The sequence below is a fragment of the Rhipicephalus microplus genome, chromosome 10 (assembly GCF_043290135.1).
Source record: "Rhipicephalus microplus isolate Deutch F79 chromosome 10, USDA_Rmic, whole genome shotgun sequence".
NCBI classification, from domain to species: domain Eukaryota; kingdom Metazoa; phylum Arthropoda; class Arachnida; order Ixodida; family Ixodidae; genus Rhipicephalus; species Rhipicephalus microplus.
In genome coordinates, this window is record NC_134709.1 from 23,443,793 (window position 1) to 23,470,720 (window position 26,928).

Consider the following 26,928-nt stretch of genomic DNA (forward strand, 5'->3'; position numbering starts at 1 on the left):
CTTGATTCAAACTGCCCACTGCACAATATTCAGCCAACTCATTTGCTTGCCCCATCGATAGTCAAATCTCGTTCAATGAAATTGGTGGGACACATGAAAATGTTGCAAAATATTGTTGCAGCCCAATTTCATGCATAGACCACAGAAGTTAGGAAGGTATAATGATAATGACTGTTCCTTTGGTTCCATAAAGCGCATGCAGTATGGTTTGCATTTAATTCTTGCTAACTCAGACATAGCTGACTGCACACTGAGTGAATGCATTTTCTCCTATACAACATGCACAAAATACGCAGAAAACTTGGAGCTAAACTCTAAATGTAGGTTTTATGCATATTTGGTATGCAAGGTGGTTTCACGGCGGGCATTTACAGTAGTGCAAGAAAGCCAGCTTTGTGTCAATGCACAAGCATATATTTTTTACTAATATCCCGCTGTTTGTAGGGGGTGGAAGGCCTGCTATATGCAGGGGTAGGGGGACACATGAGCAAGTACAATAATCAAGCTACCCCTTGAAGCGCACTGAGTGGGCAGCGCCGTGAGTCAGTGCGACAAAGCTTCACGAAGGGCAACAGAGAACTAAGCATCAAAGCTCCACACTGTGTCGTTTCACGACTTTATTGCCTCTAATCTCCCGATGTGCTAGCCACATACCTTCGGAGCTTATTTCCTATTGATGATCATGACAGTAGCAACCACAGTTTTCTGCAGAGCAGTTGTGGCAAACGTTAGTTCTGTTTTCAGTCTCTGCGCGCTGGCTGTTTGTGTGCCTTCAGAACTTCGTTGTTGCTATTTGTGATCACATTTACCACAGTTTTGTCCGCAGCCTTCCTTTGCGTCAGTGCATGTACGTTAAGACGTGGCACGTACTTTCTTGGTCACCCATAAACGTGTGGACACGGCTGCTCTTGTGTTCACAGCAGTTGCAGCAGATGGACTGGGTGCATGCTTGCCGTGCCTATGCCTCATAATACTCTGGTTGTCATTCTGGATTGCAAGGCAGTGACGATGATGAGTTTCGTTTTAAGCTCTACTCAAAAACATGGCGGGGGGTTTTTGAAAAACGATTCTACCATGGCCCGCACATGCATCATATCCGCCCAAATAATTGTGGTGGGTGGATGATCTGTGGTTGCGGAGGTTGTCATGCAGCCACATGGGTATAATAACGAGAAATTGTCCAGTTACAAGTGGTATTTTGGGAGTGATCCTCGGCGAGGGGGGGGGGGGGGGGGGGCACTTTTTTTTATGTGGTAGCACTCGCAGAAACCTTGTTGCTGTGAAAGTACCCAGAAAAAGTGTTCATTGTAACGAGTAATTTTTTGCAGTGTTCTCTATGGGTGACTGATGTTGTGGTGGAAATTTCGTGGCAGCGGTATTCGTTGCAGCAAGATTCGACTTAGTGCCTTTGTTTCTTCTAGCTGAACACCTGCATTTTTACGGAAGAAACTGACACAAATGAAGATTGCCTGTCTGCAAACAGCTGAGCTAGCTGCACACTGACTGAGCAAAGAAAGAGAAAACAAAGCCACAGATTCGGCACAAGGTCTAAGCAATGAATGCGATAACAACACATCGGGTTGTTACACGAACTAAGGCTAGGAGATTTAGGAACCATACAAAATGTAGTGAACGTGGTTGATTGTGTTGAATAGACAGTAACGCAGTAACCACAATATCTAAGCAGGTGTTGTGAATAGTTGACTGCATGACGTCAGACAGGTGCGGAAGTACAAATTCGGCATCAAGAAATGCGACAAGCCACTGGTTTTCATGTCAAAGTACATTAACGGTGAAGTCTCCAGTGACTATCACCGGCACATCCTGTGTGCTCACCACATGGAAGTTGTGCAGCAAGAAGTTCGTCGACTCGCCAGGTTCATGGTGAGATGTGGAAGTTGTGATGACGAAGCCATGCGATGATTTAGTGGCGCAAGCGTCACCACAACTCATGCAGGACAGTGAGTTGAGTTTGTTCCTCTAAAGTGATAGTGGTGGTTGGCAATTCGATGGGAACCGAATTTACAGGCACGACAGGACCAGAAACTTTCATTTTGGAATGCCCCTTTCACCCAAATGTATGCGTTTCAGTGAACTCACCTTTCCATTGATCAAGCCATTGAACATTTCAATGTTTAGGGAAAGCACGTATGACTTGTCCGAACAAAGTACATGTTTTATTCAAGAATGTTTCTTATAAATACATTGACAGTAAGCTAGCGGAAAATGATGCATATACGTAGCTCACTGTTTTGTGCGATGGGCTGTATGAGCGATGTGGTCTTGTTGGGAAAGCATGTATGACTTTCCCATCAACCAGTAAAAGATATCAAAAGAAAATTTCCACGGCACCCGCCGGAGATTCAAACCAGTGACCCTTCGCTCCTCAGCGCAGCGTGCGCTGAGAAGCGAGAGGACACTAGTTCGAATCTCCGGCGGGTGCCGTGGAAATTTTCTTTTGATATCTTTTTCTTTGTGCATTTTCTATATATATACACTATTTATGTAGACTATTTGTATACCATTTGTATATTATGTATACTATTTATATATACTATTTTATGTATATATACTTATACATATTCGAGACATGACGGCGATGGCAAAAATCAGCTGAGAGTGTCCATATGTAATTTCTATCGCAATAAAACACTGAAGACGGCCTGGTCGTAGTTTATCCGATGCATCATTCGTCCTAAACTCGCTCATCGCAGTATTATGATGTCATGTGGTAAAGTGTTCTAAGATTCAGAAGAGGCATTCAGCTGTCACATTTCGTCCCTTAATTTCATACCGCGTGCGCATGTTTTATAATAACGGCTATCAGTATGACAGCTGATGTCTAAATACTTTATTGGCAATCATGCAGAGCTGTCTATGATGTTCTGACCCTGAAAAACAATAAGAACCACTATGCAAGTGGTTATGCTGGCCTGAGTCATATTTGCGACAACTTCTTATAAATCAAACAAAATCTTGAAATTCCCTGGAATTGGGGGGCAACATAAGAACGCACCGGCATCGCTTCCTGAAATGCGTATGAATATCAACTGGTGAAAATAGACACGCTCTCTTGACTGATGTCATTATCCCGATTGCCGGTGACTCCGTCGCCTGTATGTCTTCTGTATGTGTGTGCCAGCCTGCTACAAGCTCTGCAACTGGACATGCAAAAAAAGGCTTTTATCACTAAGGAAGTATTCAAGACAGAACAGAAAAGGTCATCAAGAATGCACTCTTTTTGTTCTGTCTTCTGTCCTTCCTTGAAGGTAAGAATCATTTTGTATTTCACTAAGCGTGTACAACTAGCCGAGACACAAATTTTTCTCTATAACTGGACTTCGGACTGATTTCGCAGGTCAACTTCTTTGGGGATCACACTAAGCTGGTGCTGAGCGCTGAGCGAACAGAGCGCCCCCCTGGTCCTTTACATCGATGAGCGGCGACGCACGGTGGCCTACACCCCTGGCCGCCATCGCCCGCTTCGGCTCGACGAGGCCCTTCAAGAGAGGCTACGCTTCGCTCTGGTGCTCTGCAGGAGTTCGCCGAGCTGGAGCAGCGTGACCCACGCCGCAATGCCTGATGCAGTCAAAGTAAAGACACCGAATAGTTGGTAGTTTCGATGACCAAATGGCTGGCGCACCGCGACAAAGACCCGAAGAGAGCCGATGTAGGCGCAAGCTGCCGCATCTGCGCGTACAATATTCTGCCTTTATAGTGGTGCTTGTGAATTTGCCACCTGATGAGTAGTGTGCCTTTCAGCAATTAGTCAGAAAGCGCTTCTGTTATCCAGGTGTTATCAAAACTGGCCCTTCCTTCTTTTTTTTTTCTCTCACATAAGGTTGTATCGTGTCCGGTGCTTTCACACAGGGGTCACGTTTCACAGAGTTAGGGTTGTGGTGAAGTTACGATCAGAGTGATGTGCTTGTCGATTGTGTGTTGATTAAGCCTGCATCCGTATACTTCATCCACGGTGCCCCTTGTGCCACGCTTGAAGGAATGGTTTCTGAAAGAACAGGCTGTTGGGAGGGTATTGCAAGGTTGGCTTTTTACATTTAATGTCCAAGAAGGCATGTGCGCCGCGATTTGCGCTCTTTACAACTTGAATGACAGAACTTGCGGAGGACTTGCGAAGGTGCCTTACCAGAGAGCGCTTCTCTAGGGGCTGTGAGCATCAATGCCAGTGCACAATGGCCAAAGGATAAAACGTATCTTGTTATGTGCATACCAACTTACTCATCTTGTGAGCTCTCAGGGCAAATCTTTAGTCAAAGCAGCTAGGGGGCTTTCTTTTCGTCAGCTGCTTCATGGCGGGGTTGTAAGAAGTGCTGTGAAAATGCCTAGTTTCTTCCTGATCGCGGCAGCCTAGCAACAGAGATGCAACATTAGTAGAAAAATGAAGAGACCACAATCATTGGGTTGTCAGCGTTTGTAGTAGTGTCTGTGTGTCTTCTCTGTTGCATGGATAACACGAGTCAAGAAAGGCATCGTTGTAGTTTCCTAGTAGTGACTGGGGACTGTAGAAACAGCTGATGATGCAGATTTTCGTAACTGACTAAACGTCTAAACAGGAAAATATGCTCTTTCCTCCTGAGGCTGCTGCTGCATGCTAGGCACAGTCTTTCTTTTTGTCTTCCTTTTGTGGGTTGAGAGGCACGGCTTCATGTGGATTTGTGCAAGTCGCTCGCACGCTAGATGCTGCCGTGCTCCGATGTGAAACTTGTTCCGGGTGTCAGATCTCCACTCGAAATAAGGGCATGCTGTAAGGTTCTTGCCAATTCTGGCATCCTCCTTGAAATTAAAGAAATTGTTTTTAGTGTAATGCCGTTCGATTGTCGTTTCCATGAGCGTACGCTTGAGCTTGCGGATGATTTCACCCATGCTTTCTCTTTAAGACAGTCTAAACAATTTCAGGTGTGTAAAAGAGTCTGTGATTGGCTGAATGCAACAGCTCTAGTACATTTAATTTCTTATTCACGAGTAATTGGTCGTCCAATTGGCAGGTCGCTAGTAATACTATCATAATGTACAAAATATTTTTTGTACATGTTGCCAACATCGCCAGCAATAACTTTTCTAGCTAGCAGAGCCACTGCAAGAGGATCGAATTGTGGAAGGGCGGACCGATACACGCTGTGTTATTAGGCAGTTTTTCCCCCGGCTCTTTGTACCTTTCTGGGTCAAAGCGAATGTGTGCCTGTTGTACTAACTGTGCAGCTGCAGCTTTCAGTCGTTCTATTACAGTAAGGAGCAAAGGTCTCGAAACTGTTATTAACAGCGTGGCTGCGTCTTGGTTGTCTTTTTACCATTCCAACTGCTTTCTATACATTACCATTCAATTGTGAGTGCTGAACAAGCATCTTCACTGATACCAATGCAGGCTCGGAAAAGCAGCATGTAGTAGTCTCAACTGGTGACTACGACGTGCTGTGATGTTGGCCTATTAACAGGTCGGAGATATTTTGAGGCAAAAGAGAAAGCTGCTGCTAAGCAAGACAAGCTTTCAAAAATGTTGTGCCATTGTAATGAGCATATGTTAGCCATCACAAAAAGAAATGTGCTAAAATTTTCCAACTGCTTGTTGTACACTTTTTGCACATGTGCGCAGTCGTGTACAAATTGAACTTTAATGTGCCAATTCAGTGATGTCAATTTGCTTTGGTGTGTAGAAATTGATATCTGTAATGTGCAATATTTTTTTTTCCAAAAAAAAAAAGTTCAAAAGTGTGTCCATCACAATGAATATTTAAAGGCAATATCTTTTGGGCAGTGGGAGGGTCACAAAGGTTGTCAAAGTTCACTACATGAGAGTGTGGGGAAACAGTGGCTCTATAATAATGTTGCTGTGCATGAATGATTTCACTGTCTATGTGGACATAAGTGGAATAGTGGTGATGTTGCCAGAAAAAGAACAGGGGGGGGGGCAATAATTTATTTACAATGTGTCTCAAGATCTTGAGAACCGTTTTGTCAATGCAGTTTTTTTTTGTTTTTTTATCAGCATAGGCAAAACTTTAGGTGCTGAAAAAAAAAACGCAAAAGTGGTCTCAACTAAAGGTCGTACTCATGCTTGCTGTGCATTGCATACAGAAGGAATCCCGCGCAAGCTTGTCCTTGCATTGTCCTGACACGGTTTAAATGCTCATGGTACAGCTTTTATTTTGCACCCATCTGCCCGAGTGTGAAAGTTTCCACAAATGCCAAGCACTCAGCTAATGCTCCCAACATAGAGTTGCAACACTGTGTTATATAAGAAAAAAAAAGTGCTTACCATTTTTTTAAAATGCAATTTACTTTTTGTATGACGTGGTTTTACGTGTAGCCTTTACAAACACTTACGTTTATTATACACTTCTTTTACACTAAAACTTACTTTACAGAAGAAGAAGTCACGAAATATCACCCATGCACTTTGCTCATCACATAACAGCATCTGCATAAATTAAAAGCATAATATTTTCTGCATAAGCGAACATAACCATTCACAGGCAACCGATGTGCAAAGTTTTCATTCCTATGACCTGCGTGTTGCACTGCGAGTTCACAATTTAACGAGATACTCACGACGGAAAGGCATATTTTGTTTAAGTTCTAAACATGGAATCATCACTGTTGAAATGAATTCATATGAAGTCCTGTAATTTCACGTTTGCCGCATTACATTTTGGAAATGAAAGGATACATCTCTGTGTAACCTTTCGTGAGGATCGAGCTTTTTTTTTCCCCGAATATAATGAGTTTTGTTGTGTTATAAGCATGGTGCCACTAACAGAGACATATGATAGTGACACTGCATTGGTATCAAAATGTTTTAAACATTTCTTGTCTTGCCCGTCAGTTCGCTTGGGAAAAATTGTGTAGTACGAGAACTGTATATCATTGTGGAGGTGCTCAAACCTGTAGTTCCAGGGAATGGGCAGATTTTTCTTAGATTAGATTGCCATTTGTATCGGGCTTAAAAAGTTAGGTGATATAATGAACTGTGTTAGTTATCTCGACGAGTGTGGTCGATCGGAGTGTTTCACAGCTGGTCATTTCCTCGCCTCGAAGGACACGTGCAACATGTCTAAGAAAAAGGATGATCGTAGTGTGGAAGCCCATTCTGACCTAGTCATGTCGCGGGCATGCCTAGCTGATGTGTTGCCAAAGAAGCCCTTCCTTGCGGCTTTCGTTCTTTGTTCGTTTGCGCTTGCACTCGCTGTATTGACTGCCTCGAGGAACCGTGGGCGTTGTTCCTACAACCTCCTGTGCCTCTGGTGAGAGAAAAGCATCGTCCGAAGAGCCACCTTCAGTTTGCCGTCAGTCAGTTGGCCACTCAAGTCGGTGTTTCTCTTCCAATGTGTGCATGTGTGTGAGGTTCAGCTAGCGAATTCTCCAAAAGCCAGTGACAAGGGCCCGAGACATTGCTCCTCGTGCTCCTTCTTCACCTTCACTACATGGAACTTAATTCCAAAGAGCATGCGCTTTCCCTCACGATTGGCTGGCTAATCGTGTAGGTGCATAGTTTGTTTTTGTGTGTGCATAATCTGGAGAACCTGGCTTCATTGCAAGCCAGCTGCAACAAAAGCAGGAATTTTTCGGTGGTATTCTCAAGCGATCTCAATTGAAGATACGATCACTGCCGAGTTTTGTGCGACTTTGCTAGGAGACTCCTCTGGCACTGTTGTGAAACATTTGTTGGGAACAGTTGGCCATACACCTTGACTAGCCAGTGCCGAGTAGCACAACGTTTCGCGAAGCTGATTGCATGCTTAGTAGTAATTAGTGAATTAGTCAAGGATATCACTCATTAACGGTCAAGTAACCGCATCGAATGCAAGGATGTTCGCCAACCACAAAAGGTGCACACAATTGTTGAAATGTGTGAGCCACTGTCGGCTCCAACGTGCAAACTTGCATGTTTAAGCTGACAGGGCTCGCAAATTTCACGTTGTTGGTTTTGGTGGCCATTGAAGGCATTCATGTGCGATTCGAAGCACGAGGGTCCCGATCATCTTGGTTATAACTAACAAAAGGTCGTCGATGTCGTGAAGGGTGTGTGCAGGTATTGTGTAGGTCCGTACGATGGCAGTCAAGCTTGTTACGTAGCACACATTTTGCTGCATGATTTTTTTTTCTGCTTACCTGTGCATGTTGGCTGCGGTCATGGAAGGGCATTATGATAACCCAGCACTGCGCCTCAGCGTCACTTTGCCGCACACAACTGGGACATCTTATGTTAGGCCTAGTTGTTGTGACATATCTAGTACTCAAAGATTTTTGCATCTACTACACTCGCGCCTGTTTTCCATGTCACATTGGGATTTTGTTTAAAATCATATATGCTTAGTAGGTTAGTATGCCTCAGAGGCCACTGCCATTTTGTGTAGCTCTATTTTTAACCTAACTCTTTTGCTAGGTGTTGCCATTTCATTGAGACCTTTCCCCAGTTGGCATTCTCTATTTTCACCTTCCTGGTGTCTTATCCCACCTTTTTTTCCCCCCTCATGTCAATACTCTGTAGTCCTCGCCAGTTTCCTGCGCTATTTTTTGCAGGAACTGTTTTTGATGGACAAAATAATCACTGGTGACTTCGTCTTCAACTTGCCAGAGAGATAGCTGGCGTTTGTCTTCTTTGCAAACTGAAGGTCTTCCCACCTTTTTTCCACTGGAGATTGCGACTCCAGGTCAAACTTGTATTATTTGTGTGATGTTTCTTTACATTTTGGCTCGTGTTTGTATCTATCATGAATCCTTTCTGTGTTCGTTGCTTCCAATGTGTTGCTACGTACAATAAAATCAGTCTATTTTCACACAGAAAGTGTAAAGAGTATTTCATTTCATGCTGTGTCTGAAAAGCACGCCCTTTTTTGCAAGCAGAGACTGTGCAGTGACCTTCAAGTGCCCGGTAACTACAACAGAATCGTTCATGTGAAAGCCCAAGGCACATGATTCTCTGCACCGTGAGATTAACACGCGGACGCGTGAGCCTCTACCCCCCCCTCTCTCTGTGGGGCAAAGTACGCGTGGGAGATGAATGCATCAGCACGCGCCGCCGCATTGTGACGATCTGGTGACGTGCGCTCATTGCACCATCTGAAAACAAGATAGTTCCCCCGAAATCGCCATTGGCAATGGTGAGTGGTAGATGTAGCTTGCTGTTTCAACGTTGAAGGAGGTGCTCCTTCGTGGCTCATTGGCTAACGCCACGCACTCACAAGCAAAAGGCCAGCCGTTCGATTCCGCGTGCCAGAGTCTTTTTCTGGATTATTTTTTAGTTGTGTTTTCATATGTATAGGTACATATTCATATACGGTGAACACGGTGGTCACTGACGGCAGCAAAATCCAACCAAGAGTGTCCTTATAGTTGCTATTGCAATGAAAAGGAACACTTTGCCTGGATTTCTGGCCGCGAGAGTATGCTTCTGTAAAATTTCTAAAGTGTCAATTGTAACTAGTCTAATTTATTAATTATATTAATGAACTAGTAATTCGTTATTTGAAGTATTCTAACATAGAGGATGCTAATAGTGAGTTTGGTATTTCATTTGTTGTGTGCATAAAAATGCTATGCTTCTCATAGAGCCCACACAGGACTTCTGCCCATATCCACAATGTGAAACTCGGCATTTTTCAACACTGCTTCGTCGACAACGTACACAGTAATAGAACTCACTTAGAGTCTATGGGTCAAGTTTTCAGTGCTTGAATCAGAACTTTGAAGCATTAAGCTCAGGTTGTTATGTATGCGGTAATGTGGGGCAGTAATGATGCGGGAGCTGTGACTTGGTGGTCAAATACATATGAAATTGAGGAAGGCTCATGAAGTGAGAAGTGCATAGAATAAAAACTTCATTGCATCGAAATGAGAAAGCTGAATTCTAATGATTGTGTGTAAAATGCCCACTTGAAATTTTTAAAGAAATTTTTTTAAGAGAAATTTGCTTTGTTTAGGAGAAATTTGCTAAAATTTAAGATGTCTAACAAATTAGTGCGAACTTGAAGTCTTGACTCATCACCAGAGTCCCCCATCACCCAACTCTTTGAACTGTATATGTGACTGGCATCATAAAATGTGATAATATTCATAGATCACGTGTAGTTATACTTACGAGCATTTCGCGAATGTCATACTTGCAGCTTAGAGCTGTGTTTCGGAAAGGTGTGGCGATGTTGGTTACAGAGATCGTGGTAGGTGTGCTTAAAACAACTGCGATATCATTCTTTACTGTCAAGTTAGCACTCCTTTGGGTTTCACTGAAACACCAGTGATACAAAGGCAGATTTGTACAGAGAAATTGGAAATCTTAAAACACTAAGCACTTTAGAACGAAAGGAGGGGAATTCTAACCTGCCGGCAGCAAGTTATTTGTACACATTAATTTCTCATTTGTATCACAAATACCATCAAGCACTTCAGAGCATTGTAAAAAATGATGTATGCAATTGGATAGCATGTTTTAGAGTTATCTATGCTTGTGCTGCAGTCTTGTGTTGTTGTGAACAATAGTTTCAACAGAGATAGCACCGGCTCTTTCGTGCAGATCGTGTTTTTGCAAACTTGTGATATAACAATCAGAGTTAAGGCTCAAGGCTAAACCTCTAGTAGTTAATATGCTTCAACAAAAAGTGCACTGCATTGTTACATTACCACAGAAACAGCATCATTGATGTCGTAAGCAAGGAATTTTCTTTCTGGGTGGAAAGTTTTTTTTCTTGACTCTGGGCATCTTTTACATCTAGAACTTCATTCGCCAATGAAGGCTTTTGATCATGTCTGGATACACATGAATAAGCTCAAAATCACACCTGCTTGGACCGATCTTGGTTGGATTTTGCAAATGCGTGCTATAGTAAGTTACAGGGGTTAGAACATTTTCTTCAGGTGGTTTCAAAATTTCACACGGCCTTGTCACGCTTCTTCCATTAGAGTTTGCTAAAACTATCCAGAGGGGACTCTGGCGCTGCGATCGTTTAGCGACCGTGGGAATGATGGGTAGTGCACGGATTTGCCTAGTCTTCGTACTTGCGGCAGGCGAATCGCACTTGTACCTTAGTTTATTTTGCTGTCTTTCGCTTTTGTTTTGATTCGAAGGAAAGAACAAACCCTTTTCAACTTCGTGACCCGATCTGAAATGGTAAGCCTAAAAGATTAGGGTGGTAAAGCACAACCACTGAACATTTGTTGATGTTTGTTTTGCGAGAAAACAGCTCCTAAGCTAAGTGAACATACACAAAGCCAGAAGTACGAAGATTAGACAAATCTGTGTACTGCCCATTATTCCCATGGTCGCTGAAGCGCCATGTGTTGCAGCTCCCACTAGTCCCCTCTAGTGTATATTTAGGAAACTATATGCCTTCTTCACCATAAGGACTGAAAGGTGTAGCCCTCGTCACGACTCCGCCCACTTTGGCAACGTGAAATGCCCAATAGTAATTTGTCTTGCGTTCGGGTCTCCACGCCACACAGTCTACTTCCTCCTGTATATAATGCACTGTTATACAGATGATGTGGGCATGCAGTGTCAAAAATAAAATGCTTCGGAGACTTTCTGTATGGTGGCAAAATGTGCCCCTTTGGGTGCAAGGTTTTCTGACATGCAGCGTATATGCAGCAATAGTTTCACGGGTGATCAGACACTATTTGACCAGTGTTTACAGTCACAGTTTTCTATGAAATATACTTGTTTTTTTTAAGGTAACCATGAAAAAGATGTGTGAATGCAGTCTGCTTTCACAAGCTTCTCCCACATCTCAAAGTATACAGTAGGTTTGCACGAATAGGAAGTTTTAGGTTTCAAGCAAATAGCAATTTGGTTCAAATAATATTAAACTAAGAAAAATTAGCGTATTTGTCAACACCACGAACCTACACATTCTTTTTAAACTAAAAGAAAACTAAAGCGAACTTTTTCTTGTTTCAAAGGAAGAGGTACCAACTTTAAATAGTAGCAGGATTTGACTTTCAGTAGAATGCAAGCGCTAACTGTAAAATGTGTTACACAAGTTACCATACTTGGAGCATATTAGCCGATATAACAAAGTATAATTCGTTAATTTAACCTGAAGTGGGGCTTTGCGGCAGTGCATATTTCTGGACATTTTTACAGTTAAGCATCCCTCCACAGCAGTGAAACAACCCTTTACAGCAGGCCTACAGGTGAATTAATATTCATTCGTTCACTTCGAATGTCTTGAAAATTGAGATCATTTAAATTTGAATCAAAGCCAATTTGAACATTTGCAATATTTGTTCTGAATATTCACACAAGCCTAGTAAGCAATTTGTAAACCCAGTAAAGCAAACTCTCTGCACTTGTGCAATTACTGGCAATTAATGTGATATCATATCGCCTTTTATAAAAATGGAATGTCGACATGGCATACTATTGCACTTTTTGTGCTGGATGCAGCATTTCATTTGCTTGCTGGTTCGACTTTTCAAATAAATACCCTTACAATTACTGTAACAGTTTGTTGCACCACAAAGTGTCTCGTACACCGCAATATTGATGGTGTAGATGGCTGCAATAATCTACAAAATCTCACTCTTCACAACACAGTAACCTTGAAATGTGTAAAAGCAATGCTTCCAGAATGCAATGAGAGACGAACATATTTAAGGGCCCATCAAAAATGAAAACTAGGCTAAGTAGTGTGCATCGATTGTGCTGAATGTGAAGAATCAATAGAAGCAGCTTTTGTCTTATGAAAGCTGCATATGCAACAAAATTGTGCATTGAGATCCATATTTTTAGAAACATTTTTTTTGCATGAGCATTAATTCGCAGCACTTAGAGCAGTTTCTTTTTAGTGTCCCTTTATATGTTAGGAGGTATTTGGCTGACTTCCAGCAGCGCACTGAGTCAGGCGTTGCTTTTAAGAAACCTTCACAACGCACACACCCACTAAAACACGTCAGCAGAAAGAACAATCTTTTCCACTTGCTACAGAAACATGCCCATGTGCGCACATGGCAGTTTTATTTCCTAGGAAAAAAAAAAACTTTTGCTTCCAAGCAATTTTTTTTTTTTTTTCGGGAATAACTACAAAATGCACTGCCACACGAAAAGGAGAAGCAGTCCAGACGATTGTTTGCACAGACTCCCTTTTGCACCTTGCAACCAAGCACACGTGCCGGCAAGGTCAAGAGCCGATGGCGAGGCACTTGTTCCACCTGGCGCATTTTTTCTTGTTTTTTCCTTTGATGTTGCAACGAAGCACGGCTGTCTTGATGGTCAAAACGAGGCAGCGGGGGCCCCAACAGGCAAACGGCCCCTGCCGGCCCAACACAAAACTCTGTTCACCCGACGTAAAAGCACACGCGTCCAAAAAACCTCCATTCCAAACCCCATGGACCAGAAGAGGCCACAGGGCCTGACGCACACACCCTCGATGGCACTGCTGCTTAATGGCACTTGGCAACCACATTACAACCTGTGCATTTTTTTCTACACCAAAACGAACGCCCAAGGGAAGAACTTAAAAGCAGTGGCAGGCACTGAAAAATTGAAAAAAAAAAAAAAGTGACGATGAGTCGATGCATCTGCTTAGGAGAGGGCTCAACACAAGTGGCAGCAAACCCTGCATGCAAACCTAAAAAAAAAAAGCTTGTGCCAACATGTTGCTGGCAAGTTTTATGCACCCAATATATTAATGAAATTGTGACATTGAATAACTTTTTTTTTTACATCCAACAACAGAAACTTAGTCTATATTCCAGAGAGGGCACCAAAAATAACGAAAAAAAAAAAACTCATTTATAACACCCCCCTTACTCCTCCGCCACCTGGAGGTGATGGTGGAAGAAAAGATGTCCACGAGCACTGTTCATGACTAAAAAAAGAGGGGGAGGGAAGGCAATATGCAACGTGGCACTACATGTGCGCACACCACCTATCCACGTAGATCACAGGCCAAAAAGAATGTGCCTCCCTTATGTCCCCCCCTTCGTTATGCGACCCCCGGGTCACCAGTCTATATTTACATAAGGCAACATGTGAAGAAGGTCCCCCCCATATGAACGCCCTGTGGTCACTTCATGCCAGCCCCGCCACTGTCCCTCATGGTCGTACACTCCGTTGACAAATGGCCACTTCTGGGTCGCAAAGCGTTCCTCCACTTCGGGCGTCACCTCTAACGGCACTACTGGAACTTCCTCTTCTTCGAGCTCCACTTCCGGCCCGATCTCGGGCAGGGCGCTCAAGATGGCCGCCACCTCGCTCGACACCCCGCTCTTGGCGCTTGTGGGAGAGGCAGGGGACGGCCCGTTGGGGACCGATGACTTTAGGAAGCGGTCCATCAACTCTGACTTGGTGCGGCTCGTCTCGTCGTCTGTGCCCAGGAGGCTGTAGTTGCCAGAACGCTTGGGCCGCGAGGAAGAGGGCGGGGGCGTGGCTGACGCAGCGGCTGCCACCGCGGCGGCGGCTGCAGTGCCGCCATCTAGGCTGAGCCCACTCTTCGCTTTCAGGTCAGCTATGAGCTGCTGCGTTGTTTTGACCTTGGGCAGCCGTGGAGATGTCGTGCTGGTGCAGGCCATACGGTTTCGCACGGTCTCGAAGGCAGAGTTTCCGCTTGGGATGGGGTCCCAGGGATGCACACCGTTGGGCGGAGACCATGCCACTTTCTTTGCACTGTCTGCTGGAATAAAAAAGAAATTGCCATTTTCTTTGTTAGTAATCAATGTGCAGCAAACACCGACAACATGCATGTCCCCTAGGAATGAAGCGCTCTGCGATGCAGGCATATTAAACAAAGTCCCACATGGATGAGACTGTGACCGACATAGTGATTCTTCAAAATACTAAATTTCCAGGCTACTCTGGCTACAGTAATAAATAGTACCTCATTTACATGCTTGCTCTCATGGAGTTCGATAGTAATAAGCAGAACGGAACATCACAAGGTCTAAATTCCTAGATAAAAAAAAAAAGACACCAAAACAAAAATTTTAGCTACTGTCAAACTGTCATTCTAGATAAAAACGCTGGTGCCAAGAAACCTAAAAAGAGATGTGGGCGTCAGGAATGCATCGAATATATCTTAAATACCACCTTAAAAGATACTTCCAATTGCGATATAGAGGGGCAGCTTGTCAGTGACGTGTTATCGCACTGTAGCATCATGGGGATACAGCAACTCTCGACTTACAAGTGGCAGATCTGCCATCAGCTTGCGGTGCATGGAAACGAGTGAATTTTCACACAGTGACTTAGACAGTGATTTCTGCGTTCCGCATGCAGGACGCAGGGATTGCAATCTCAGTGGAACTGTTTCCCTTTCTTAACCCTCCCTTCACCTTGCGGATCTCCGCAAAACTCCTTTGCATTGTCAGTGGAGCTCTGTTGACAAGTAGAGATGAGGTCCACTACAGTGGGGTGGCTTGCAGATTGCTCAGCGAGAAAAACTTCCAGATCAAAGCAAGATTTCTTTCTTACATGTCCAACTCCGGCATGTGGGGAGCGCTGACCTTCAATACCAGAATGCGGAATATCCTTTTTACAATGCCTCAAAATCATGCCAGTACACCCTTAAGTAGGTACGATCAACACAATCATCTTTCTAAGGTTACTGGCCAAATGTAACTGCGTGTTGTGGACCTAATGAAGCGGCTACGGGACTAAGATGTAAGGCATGCCTTTGTTTTAATATGCAACTAATGTGTGCTGAAGAGAAGCGAGAAGTTAATGAAGAACTGACCAAAAGAACCAGCCGGTAGAAGGAAGACAGTCTGCTAGAGAAACTGGGTAAGACCTAGTACATGATCAACATGCCAGATGTGGTCCATAAAGTAGCGAGGTGGATGCAATCATGCTTAGTTCAAAAAAAGTACAGGACACCTTTGCAATCGACAAGATATAATATCAAAATTTCAGTGTTAGTTTTGCCCCAAGCAATTCAAGAAAAAAAAAAACAATGCAAAGCTGCAGTGTCAATTTTCGAACAGCCAAATTCAAGTTAAACAGCTTCTCAATCCAAGTACATACGCCAACCATTTATTTGGACACCTTCGAGGCACTGCAACTTGCCCCCACTGAAGTAACATAAACTCAAAACCAAAAATTCGGACACTGCACAGCAAGCTGTTTAACTTTTCGGATTCAAGCTGGCTGATCGAGAGTGATGATGAATGCCACGACAAGCTGATTACAATGTTTCCAATATTTCTGCTAGGTTGCTAGCACTGAAAAGTTGCACTGGCTATGGCTGGAGCTTGTGCCAGCGTTAACATCCACGCATAAATTACAATTTATAATCTCGAAGGCTCTGTCTGTTGGCCTCCAGTCGCCTTTTGGTTTCAGCCAGCCGAGCATCCATTGCATGGCTGCCATGGCCAAACCACAAGCCAAGACAATCTCCGAGTCAGCTTTGTGTGCTGTACGGGGCGTACAGCAGAGAGACAGAGCTACTTACACTACCGAACCAGGGAGACAGAACTACCGAACACGACATTGTCCTATTTAAGTGTTAGAGTTTGCATGGTCATTTGTTTCTACAGTTAGGCCTGATCAGTCTCATGTTTTTTGTCTGGCTCTCGTTTGTTGCTTGACGTGCAAGACCTGATCTGCTGAAAATTGGCTCCGGCGCCACCTGATCCATCTGTGCTGTGAAGGAAAGCGGCAGCTACAAGGTATTGATGATGGCAAAGAAAGCCGCAATTATTCACCAGGTCAAAGGCGACTGACTTCATTACGATGTTGCTCAGGATTTCTCGCAGAGTGACAATGATGCAATGGTCTGTCAGGTCCTCGAACTGGCGCAGGTGGACAGCGACTCCGATAAAGTGCAGACCCCACCACCGTTTCAAATGCGGATTTAGCAATGGCCGTGACAACCAACAGTAGTGGCCATGCACTGGCTGAAATACGGGCTGACTTGGTCGTCTGTGAGTGTGTGTGTGCAGATGTACATAACCCAATTTTTCCAGTTACCGGGCACCTTTAGTTTCTTTTCGGACTCTCGGTTGTTCGGACTTATGGTGGTCGCTGCAGTCCAAATAAACTGCCTGCGACTGTATCGCGTGCCTGTCAAGTACACTAGGACGAGCAAACTGCATTAGGGGGACACTCATTTCGCTCCCACACTGCAAGTACTGCACAGAGATATTTGCACGCAGCTTTGGTACTTCGTAAGAAAATGATCAAAGCGCTGCTTGATAGTATGATTGAAAACTAAAAATAAGTTCAAACCCAGTCTCGCCTAACAGTTTACCGATAAGCAATATGAAGATACAAATAGGCCGATTGATAAGTGACCCATGTTCGCATGAACAAAGTTTCATACCTCCATGTATCTTCATAGTGAGGGTATCACATTAATTGCTTAGGTCTGAAAAGGTAGCATATCAGCGTTTGAAAAGGTAGCATATGAGCTGACAGAACCAGCAGAACTCTTTCTGTGCACCACTGGAGATGCTGAGTCATTATGGGCCTGCCAGCTTGCAGGCAATTGTGGACAGATGCACCTGGCTAAGTCCAGGCCACGAGCAGCATGACACTCACGCACTCCTGTGTCCTTCCCCCAACTTATGTTGGCGACACCAATTGCCAAGGCTATCACAATTATAAAGACCATCCATGCAACACACACACACACACACATGCACAAATTTTCAAGAAAAAAAAAAAAAAAGCTGAGGAATGCGATAACTGAAGGCCAGAGCATCCTGAATTATGTGGACGATGCAAGCTCACCTATCACATGCAGCAAGTAGTTTTTTCATTTCATTACCACATCAGTTTCTCCGCTTTCAAAACTAACTTATAAATTTTTTTAAACATTATTCAACTCCATTGCCCAATTTTTGCATATTTTTACAGTACGAAAGAAACATGCAGCGCGGAGCTCTCTAAAAAAATGACAAGTGAGTGTGAAGCGCTTGCACATGGGGCTCTGCAGCGTTCTAGTTGGCTGCTGCTATACTGCTGTAAATATTCATTAAATCGACATCTCTCCTCAATTACATCTGGTGCAGGTTCGGGGTATTGATCCCCATATCTCTCATTCTTACACACAAAGACAGTTCTCCCTTACCCGGTCCATCTGAGGATGCGACAGATTTCCTGAGTCGTTTGTTGGCTACATTGTTCTTCGCAACCGGCTCCATGGGCGGCGGACTGCGTGGGTGTGGGTGGGCCAGTGGCGAGCCTGGGGAGCATGGCGCCGAAGGGCAGCATGCAGGACTAACGGGCTTGAAGCCACCATTACGGCGAGGCCCAAGGCCGGGGCCCGCACCCGCCGTAGTCACGGCTGCAGCAGCTGCCAGAAGCGACGGTGGCACAGGGCTGTTGGATACACTTGAACAGCTAGGACTACGACGTGGGCCCGACAGCAGGCCGGGTCCCGGTCCGGGCCCAATGCCCGGACCGGGACCCGGCCCCACAACGACTGGCGGACCCCCACCATTGGGAGTCTGCTGCTGGTCGCAGGGCAGCAGGCGCCGCCAGCTTTTCACCAACTCCTTCGCCCGCCGGGCCAAGGAGTCATTGCTTGTGCGCTTGCGCAGCTCGTTGATGTATTTCCCAAGGCGCGTACGCTCCAGCGTGTCCTTGGTGATGGGCGTACGCTCCAGCATGCCGATGACCTCGATGACTGCAGCCATGTCGACCACCTGCAACACATACGAGCAATGTTTAATGTGGTGTAGTTCACGAAACAATACCAACCAAGACAGGTACCACCTGATCTGTGGTACGGCTGTCCAGAACCACAATGACGAAAAGTACTCCATTAGAATAAATAGTGATCATGTGCGTGTCTGCTCGTCCGAGTCCTCTGCCTGGGTTGCGCTGCCCTATACGGCAAATGTATTTTCAATTACCAACTCGCCCAGCTTGTTATAATCAAGTATTGACTGTTGGGCTGGTTGGTTTTGCGTTACTGAAGTAAATTGGTACAAACTGATGCAAGAACAGAAGACAAGCAATAGCAGGGATGGGTTATGTATAGACATGTCTTGTATTCGCTGCAGATGTGTGACTATAGGGTATCTATGTGGAATTTTACACTGCTCTCAAACAGTCAAGTGCAGAGCTTGTGTGTCTCACCTTTCTTTGCGCTAGTTGTCTTTTCTTCCGATAACATACCTTTCCAGTAATACAAAAGTGAAATCTACCCCAATGTCTGGCCAAGACCATATCGCAGTTTTTCACAGGGCTTAGCTGCTTGTATACTGCAACAACACTGCCAATACAACCAGAAGCTAAAGGTAACATCAATTATGGTGATCAACTCAGTCACAGCTTCTCTGTGGTGGCTTTGGTGAATGGGTACCATAGCTTTACTCGCGATGATTATCACGGGCAGCAGTGCAGACTTCATTCGGTTCCTTTCAGCACCCACTCGCTTGATACTCACTGCTCTAAATAGCATACCCACTCTAAAACGCAGTTCGCTGCCCGCTTGCATGAGATATACCCTGCATTAATTCAGCGAGCCCTTGGGACCAGTCTGCTCCTATTCAAGGCCATAATGAAACTCCAGCATACGAAAATAGTCAAGACAAGACAAAGTGTTGATTTGAGGATTACGGCAATCAGTTGAAGATCCCATAAGACTCACGTCAATTACCAAAAACAATTGCAAGAAAATTGCAATGCACGAAAAATAATGCTAGCGAAGTAACACAGGATGTTGCAATCATTGAGTATTCAATAGGCCTTTTACTGCCTTATAAGAAAAGAGACAATGCTTCGTGCCCCATTTGCCCAAGACATTCAGAGTCACGTGCTGTTCAAAGCCATCACTGGCCCCCCAAATGACCCCCCACGGCTGACCAGAGACACCCCTTTTTCCTAGCCATTCCAGACATTCAAGTCTGGATTTCTTTCTTTCTCTTTTAAAACAAGCCGAGACAAAGTGCTGATGGTTCCAGCAGAGCACAAGCTTTCCTGCTGAGTGTTAACTAAACTTAATTTAGTTTTCATGGTCATCTACAACCTCTGGGCACAAACACAGAGCTGCTTTTGCAACTACCAACTCTGCGGTCATATAAACAGTAGATTGTTAATTTCTCTTTCTTTCAATGCAAGAACAGTTTCACTGCATAGCATTTAATCATGCCTTCACAAGACATCACCGGGATCATGCTCATGGCCACTAAGCATTTGGCCATTGTGTTTATATTTGACGTTGAATAGCACAATGGAATCTCAGTCACATTGTGCACGTTACCCTGCCATTCTGCAACACATCAGTGCCAGACGTATCCAGTATGATGAAGGGCTCCACACAAGTTTCAACTGTCTCTCAGTATTGACGGTTCAACCACTGTGCTAATAAACTAACACAAGCACACCACCAAAACATCTATGTTCATCTGTAATGTATATATTGCTACTGTTGTACCTCAGCCGCTGCATTTATAAACATGTAAATTTGATCCCATACCAGCAATCACTGTGAAACATGAGCATTTCTAAGCTAATGACACTGTGAAAATCATTAGTACGGCGCTGAAGTCCCCAAAGAAGAGAACACCCGCTGGGGAAGTGATGTGCAACAACTATGCAACGAGGAGAAACAGTAGTGGCCCAAGAATAAATGAAGCATTCAGAACAGGCAGGCAAGGCAGCTCACTCAGGATATTTAAAATTACACTTACACCAGGTGGCAAAATATTTTGACCACGAGTGATTACCTAAAGAATGCAGACTTGTTCTGAACTACAGAAAGATGAGCTTCACCAAAGAGGAGAGATAACTGTAATGACTTGGAATATTTACATTCCATGTGGAAGTGTTGAAAAGGGAAAAGGCTTCACACAAAACAGAATGCAATATCATAGCAATAGCACAGACATTTCAATGGAGTTCTAGGGTAATATATTAGGCCTTATTTAATGCCCACACTCTTTTGCGCACGAGCTTACTTTGCTGCTATAACAATCAAGCATGCAACTTGCGGAGTATGATGACGTACTGTAACTTTTTCCTATTTATATTTCTCACGGTAGGCTTACAAACAAGACAACGATATCTGAAGCTGGTTCCAATTAATCAACCGTTTGCAACATATCTGACCTAATTGAGTCATTTGTGCAGTGATGGACAACTTTACAGAAAGTTGCTTCGTCTGCTCGTATCAATTTACTGGAGTCGAAAACAACCCGTTTCGAAAGGGCATGCCATCGTTTACAACCACGTCCCAACGAGAGCTAAGCTGTGCTGCTCTTCACATAATGGAAGGCGAATGAAAGTCGTCGCATAGGGGAAAGAAAAAAACGGGAAGTAGCTGGGGTATTGCCTCTGCAAAAGCTGATGGCCATTTGATGAAGTAAATAGTTCGCAAGCCCTTTAAAGCGAGAGCAAGCAGCTGTGCACGCTTTGCTGGTTTTTCGCTTCTTTAACCTATTTTCAGAGGAAACTAACATTCACTAGTTATTTATTCTGGCAAACGGGTCTCTCTCGCTTATTGGCCAGATCTTTTCACTTTCATGATACAAATGTCCCTGCACGCACTGTTCTGTAAGCGGCTACGGTTCTGTCCCACATGGGTACAATAAACCAGATTGCAACGCTTATGGATAGGAGAGATACTGGCTCTCAACTATTTCTATGCAAACTTCGCTGCCTTCGAAGAAAAATTAACTACCCTGGAAAGTGCAAACTGGAATTAACCTCCACAAGACTGAACCTTTTTACAACTCGGCAAGCAGTGACCTCTTTCAAGACATTTCCAGCTGTACAAAGGTAATAACCTTGTGTCGTTTTCGAAACGTGCATCTGTACACGCCTCGGAAATCTTAGGCTGCCCAGACTCAACACATGCAAGACCAAGCTTTTCTGACACAAATAAAACGACAGTCTGCATAGCCTCGGTGAAAATTTGGCTATGCCTCTTTATGTGATGTGTGTTTTCTTATTCACAAATACCTCCACATTGAAACGCAGGACAACTAGGCAGGCACAGCATAGGAACAGATTTCACGCACCGATACATTTCCCTGCTGCGTACATTAAGAACAACGTGTAAAAGTTAGTGTTAACAGTTACGGGGTGGGTTAGAGTGTGCTCCGGTGTGGATGTTAGTCGTGAACGCTTCACGCGTTTCGAGAGCTGCGCTGTAGTGTGAAACGCAGTTCCGAAGATATTTGCGAAACGCACAAGCGGTGGTACAGGTGTTACATGAAAAAAAAAAAAAAAGCAGAAACGGCGGCTGCTTGCTCTCGGAGCACAATTTATGCAGACCATGCAGTTTGCACAGGCATCGCCCGACGCACCTTCACAACAACGTGAACTGCGACAACAGACGTTGAAATAAAAAAAAAAAAGTCGGGCGCGTTCGCAGCAATCTGTTACAACGGCGGACATGCAGTCTCAGTGCAGGAAGCGGCGTCGTCGCCAGGGCCATTTCACGGGTTCGGAGCATCAGGCAGGACGCACCAGGCTGACACTGTTCTAGACCATGCGCCACAAGGAAATCCGCAGCGGACAGACCCCGAAAGAGACCTAGGCCGCCCGTAGGAGCGTGACAGACGCAAACTTTTTTTTTCGCAGCGCGCCGGCACGGATACGCAGGCACAAAAGCGAGAAAGGTTCGCGCAACCGCGCTTGCAAAGGGCGGCCTGCCGGCGCAGTCACATCGACTGAAAGAAAAAACAAAAAACGCGCCGCTGCTAGAGCCCCGGATCGCATCGTGCCAACAAAGCGTTCACGAGTCTGCCCCGACCACAGGAGGGAATAAAACGACGGTTAGGCTTAGATACCTCCCGTGCAACCACAAGAGAGCGTTTTAGTTGTAAAACCCGCCACGAACTGCACCTACGGCGCATGACTCGTGACGTTTCAAGGGGCCGACGAGAACGGCACACCAGAGCCGATGTCTGCGGCCGCCGGCGCGTCATCGGCGATGCCAAGCCCCGGTGCGCCGCACGGCTCGGCGAGGACAACGCCGAACGGGAAGCACCGCGGCCGGCTCGCTACCCGACGCGCCACCGGAGGCACGAAATCGGCTCTAGGCCTAACCGCTCGTGTATAGCGCCAGCCGTGTTTAGTAGCCGCCCGCAGGTTACGCTAGCGTTTTGGCCAGGCACCGCTGTCTTTTTTCCGGGGCTCTGCCAGCGGCGACGCTTGCACATACCGCGGAGAGGCAACCAAAAGAAGGGACGAAACGTGCGGGGCTTACATTGTTGTCCTCGTCTAATGCTTTCAACAACTTATCCTTAATTTCGAAGGGCGAGCACTGCATCAGGCCGTACAACAAAAACTTCGCTGCGACCCAGCAGGCCAACTCGGTGACCGTCTCGCCAGCCACTGGCACAGTATGGCGGACATGCACAGTGTACTGAGCATGCTGGGATCGGTGTGCCGCGCGTGACGTCACGGCCTTCCGAAGCCGCTCCTCTCCGGCGGCGCCGCCGACTACCCGCCGACTCTCCCCGAAAATCTATGCCGGAGGAAACCCGACAGGAAACGCGCTGCCGAATACGCGCCGGCGTCGCCATCTGGGCACAGTTACTCGAAGCAACCACTCCCAACGCTTTTTGTCTTGCGGAGGCGTTTACGTAGAATACCGCAAGGCGACGCGGCAAACGCAATTCTGCAAACATTTCCGCGAACTAATAGCACATTTCTCTTATTCCCTAGCAAGAACCGTAACGAGTTTGTCTGAAGATAACAGATGAATTTTGCGTTAACTTTAATGAAGGTCGAGATGAAGTATCTTTGTGATTACGGTGCACGAACGGCGTTAAAGCCATCACACTTTACCGATAGATGGGGCTACCGTTCCAAGAGCGTTTTGTTATTTCGCTTTTTTGGCATTTCCCGCATGTATGGCCTGGCCGCCGCCCCGTGCCGTCGCTTTCTCTCTTGTTCGCCTCGCCGAGGTCAGGCGTTGTGCGCAATGTGGAAAACGAAGAGATCGTTCGGTCGCGTCGCACACGTATGCGCCAGCATTGCAGAGAGAAATAAAGCGTTTGAAACGTGAACGGAGTGACATTCCGACGTTCACGACGTTTGGCATGACCACAGAATGCCTTTCATTATACCTTTTTTTTTATTACTCCTTAAAATACCACGTCGACCGGAACTGTTCGCTAGATTAGAAGCCCGATTCGTACTTGGAACTAGTTCACCACTGTAAGCAATAGTGGAGAATGCAGCGAGTCTTTCTTCAATGTGATACCGGTGTCACACGGTCAGTTTTGATAGCCATCGGGCCTGATCCGGATCGAGTATCTTGATCGTGATGGGTACACTCTCGCAAGCTGCCGAAGGGAGCAAATCCCTACTGAAAAGTATCATACCGATTGGACTAATCGCCATCCTAACACCAGCATGAGCGAAAGCTAGATCTTCATTGAACTGCGCGAGGCCGAGTCGAACCGGACATTCATTTCTAGTCGTAGTAAACGTATCTGCTAACGCACAAAACACGTGTAGCACTACGCCAACTACGCGCTCTGCCGCACGTCAAAGCACGAGCCAAGGACGTAGCAGAGCTTGTAGGCGGGCCAGAGAACACCTAGGGCGGGTCTCGACTCTGTTCACGCGTTGACCCGATGATGACGCCGCAGCCTGGCAGGCGAGCAAGCTCCGCCAGCGACCTCTCGCCGCCGGCACGCGCGACGTCGACTGCAAAGCAACTTGCATTGCTCCGTTTTGGTTTTGCTTCCGGTGACTCACTCGGTGGGGGCGATCAAGTTATCCATCCGTGTGCTGCCCACGTGCAATATGACAATGGTCAGTGAACTCGCGCATTTGTAAGCCTGTCGTCAGCGTTTAAGTGTTCTGAAACGCCAAACAGCAGCGGGCGTTGCCGATGGCTGCCAGCTGCAAAATCGGGACCGCCGATTGTGTCGCAGGTAAGAAAAGCGAAACTATCCTCGCGAAATGAAGCGTCACTGATGTTGAAGTGCCTTAATTTGTTCGTTTTGCAGTCGCTGTGCCGGTGTCGAGCATCTGCAAGTACGTGAACAAAGCGTGCGAGAGATCGCCCTGCTTGCGCGACGGGGAGGCGGCGTATGAAGCCGGCGACGTTATCGAGTGCTTCGTGGAAGCGATCCGCGCCGGCCGCGTCAACATCCGTGCGCGGTTCTGCACCCCAGCGACCCCCTCAGCCCACCTCACAGGGTTGCGGTGACGCTCGAACAAAACGATGTGACAGAGGCCCTTTGCACTTGCAAAGCAGGGTAAGACGTACGTAACATAGGGGGAAAAAAAAGGCAGTTTGGGCGAATTGGTATCCCACGACGTCCTGAGTGTTAGCGTCAATGGGATGAAAAGGAAACAAGGGAAAAGGTAGACGTCTTGCCCTCTCGTCTATCCTTGCATTTGTTTCCTTTATCCGAGTTGCGCGAAACACTCAGATAAAGCATTTCAATAACAAACTCGATCCGGCTGAAACCACTTAACGCCATTCCATAAGATTCATGTGCTACCAGGAAATCAAACGATACAAGTTTGGCGTAGGTCTTCTGTGACAGCAGTGTAGCTGTGCTGCAATTTGGCAATAACAGGATTCCAATGGAGGGTGTTTCTGGTGCATTCCAGACGTGTAACACATGTCGTGGCGCAATTGATGTGATTGGCGCTTGGGGCGTGCCTTTGCATTCCCAAGTGTTGCGGCAAATTGAGTTCATCGTGTACACGAAAGTGGCTGAGAAGCTAGTTAGCTGATGCCCGTAGTACAGATTCACTAATGTTGTGGGCTACAGGCTGATCCGACAAAGTTGTTACGCAATGGGACACATTTCTGGGTGAAATTGAGCAGGCGGTCCAGTAAGTTGCCTACAAGAGCCCTTGCACCATATTCAGCGTGCATCTCTTGAAAGTATGCCAGGCGTTTGCTTGAAGACCGGGAATATTCACATTTGGAGTCTGGTGAGAAACGGTCCTGTAGCTAATCAAAGCGTAGCAAAGGATTTGCTCAAATTGGCACAGTGTACAATTAAAAAAGCTGAATAGACTACAGAGGATATAGGATGACAAGTATTTGTATGTGTAATTATTATAATTACCAACTTCAAAGCTTCTGTGTTATTTCACACAATGGATAACAGCCACCTTAGCATACGTTCTGGCTATGGAAATATTAGTATTTGTTTTGCCTAACTGCATTGAACGTGTGGAAAATAAATTGCTGGCTCTGTCTGCCATAAGTGGCCCTTGTGCAGTGAACTAACCATTCATCAGCACTTAGTGTATGTACACAGATTTGTGAAGAGGTTTTAGCTTATTCGCTATTGAAGTCAAGTTGGGAACACACTGTGAGGAAAACATAAGGCATTGCAGTGATGATATGTGGCTTCAGTATCACAAGAGCCATGGTTGGTCAAGGCTGGAGAGGTAAGGGAAAGTTAACAGTGATCAGCAAGGCAGTAGACTTGTTAATAATCATACACCCTATCAATTTGCTCTGTGTACAGTACAGTTCACTGTTAAAGGGAACACTCGAATGAACACCATCAATATTGCTGGCCATCTAACAGCAAGTGGACGAAGAAACAATCTTAATGTACAACACTAGTCTGTCGAGGGGAGATAGAATGCTCGACCACCACAAGCCTTAAGCAAATCTAAGCCACTATGCTTCTGTAAGATAGCGAAAAGAAAATGTGCTCTGCACGCAGCTGTTCCCTGTAACAGTGGACCTGTCTGTACATGGGAGAAAAGTGTGTGTATGCATTCTGTAACACACACCAATAATATGTCTTTTCGATGCAGTTTCAACCATTTAATAAGCTCTTAATGTGGATCTTAATATGGCTGTGCTGTTCGCTTCTAATACCTCTAATCTTCCAGTGCAAGGCCTTTGTGAAGGCTGTTTTATATTTATTATGCGTAATACTATATGGCCTAGAAAAGCTCTCTGAGAGAGCTTTGAAGAGATGTGCATTTCCACAAAGATATGTAACTATTAATTTTAGGGTTGTTTGCACGACAACGAATGTTCCAAGAAGACACCAACCTATCTATGACCGTGAAATGATCAATGCCCAGTAGAT

The 26,928-nt window shown here is 45.4% G+C and overlaps 1 protein-coding gene and 1 pseudogene across 1 annotated transcript; one reads left to right on the top strand and one right to left on the bottom strand.

The window, feature by feature from the left end:
* The first annotated feature begins 3,490 nt into the window (after nt 1-3,490).
* On the top strand, nt 3,491-8,800 carry LOC142774628 (serine/threonine-protein kinase PLK2 pseudogene; annotated as a pseudogene).
* A 4,129-nt stretch (nt 8,801-12,929) lies between these two features.
* LOC119180644 (uncharacterized) lies at nt 12,930-23,363 on the bottom strand. The gene is made up of 3 exons (XM_037431756.2): nt 23,106-23,363; nt 18,015-18,591; nt 12,930-14,621 (listed from the first exon to the last, which is right to left on the bottom strand). The coding sequence occupies exons 1-3, from the start codon at nt 23,166-23,168 to the stop codon at nt 13,951-13,953; spliced, it is 1,311 nt and encodes a 436-aa protein (XP_037287653.2). The 5' UTR covers nt 23,169-23,363; the 3' UTR covers nt 12,930-13,950.
* Between the last annotated feature and the right edge of the window lie 3,565 nt (nt 23,364-26,928).

What these genes read in the sequence shown, in the direction of transcription:
- LOC119180644 (XM_037431756.2), bottom strand. Translation starts at nt 23,168, where the DNA reads ATGCAGTGCTCGCCCTTCGAAATTAAGGATAAGTTGTTGAAAGCATTA. An exon ending in CATTAGACGAGGACAACAAT is followed by an intron (nt 18,592 to 23,105) that starts GTAAGCCCCGCA and finishes TATGTGTTGCAG; the next exon opens with GTGGTCGACATGGCTGCAGT. An exon ending in CGCATCCTCAGATGGACCGG is followed by an intron (nt 14,622 to 18,014) that starts GTAAGGGAGAAC and finishes TTTTTATTCCAG; the next exon opens with CAGACAGTGCAAAGAAAGTG.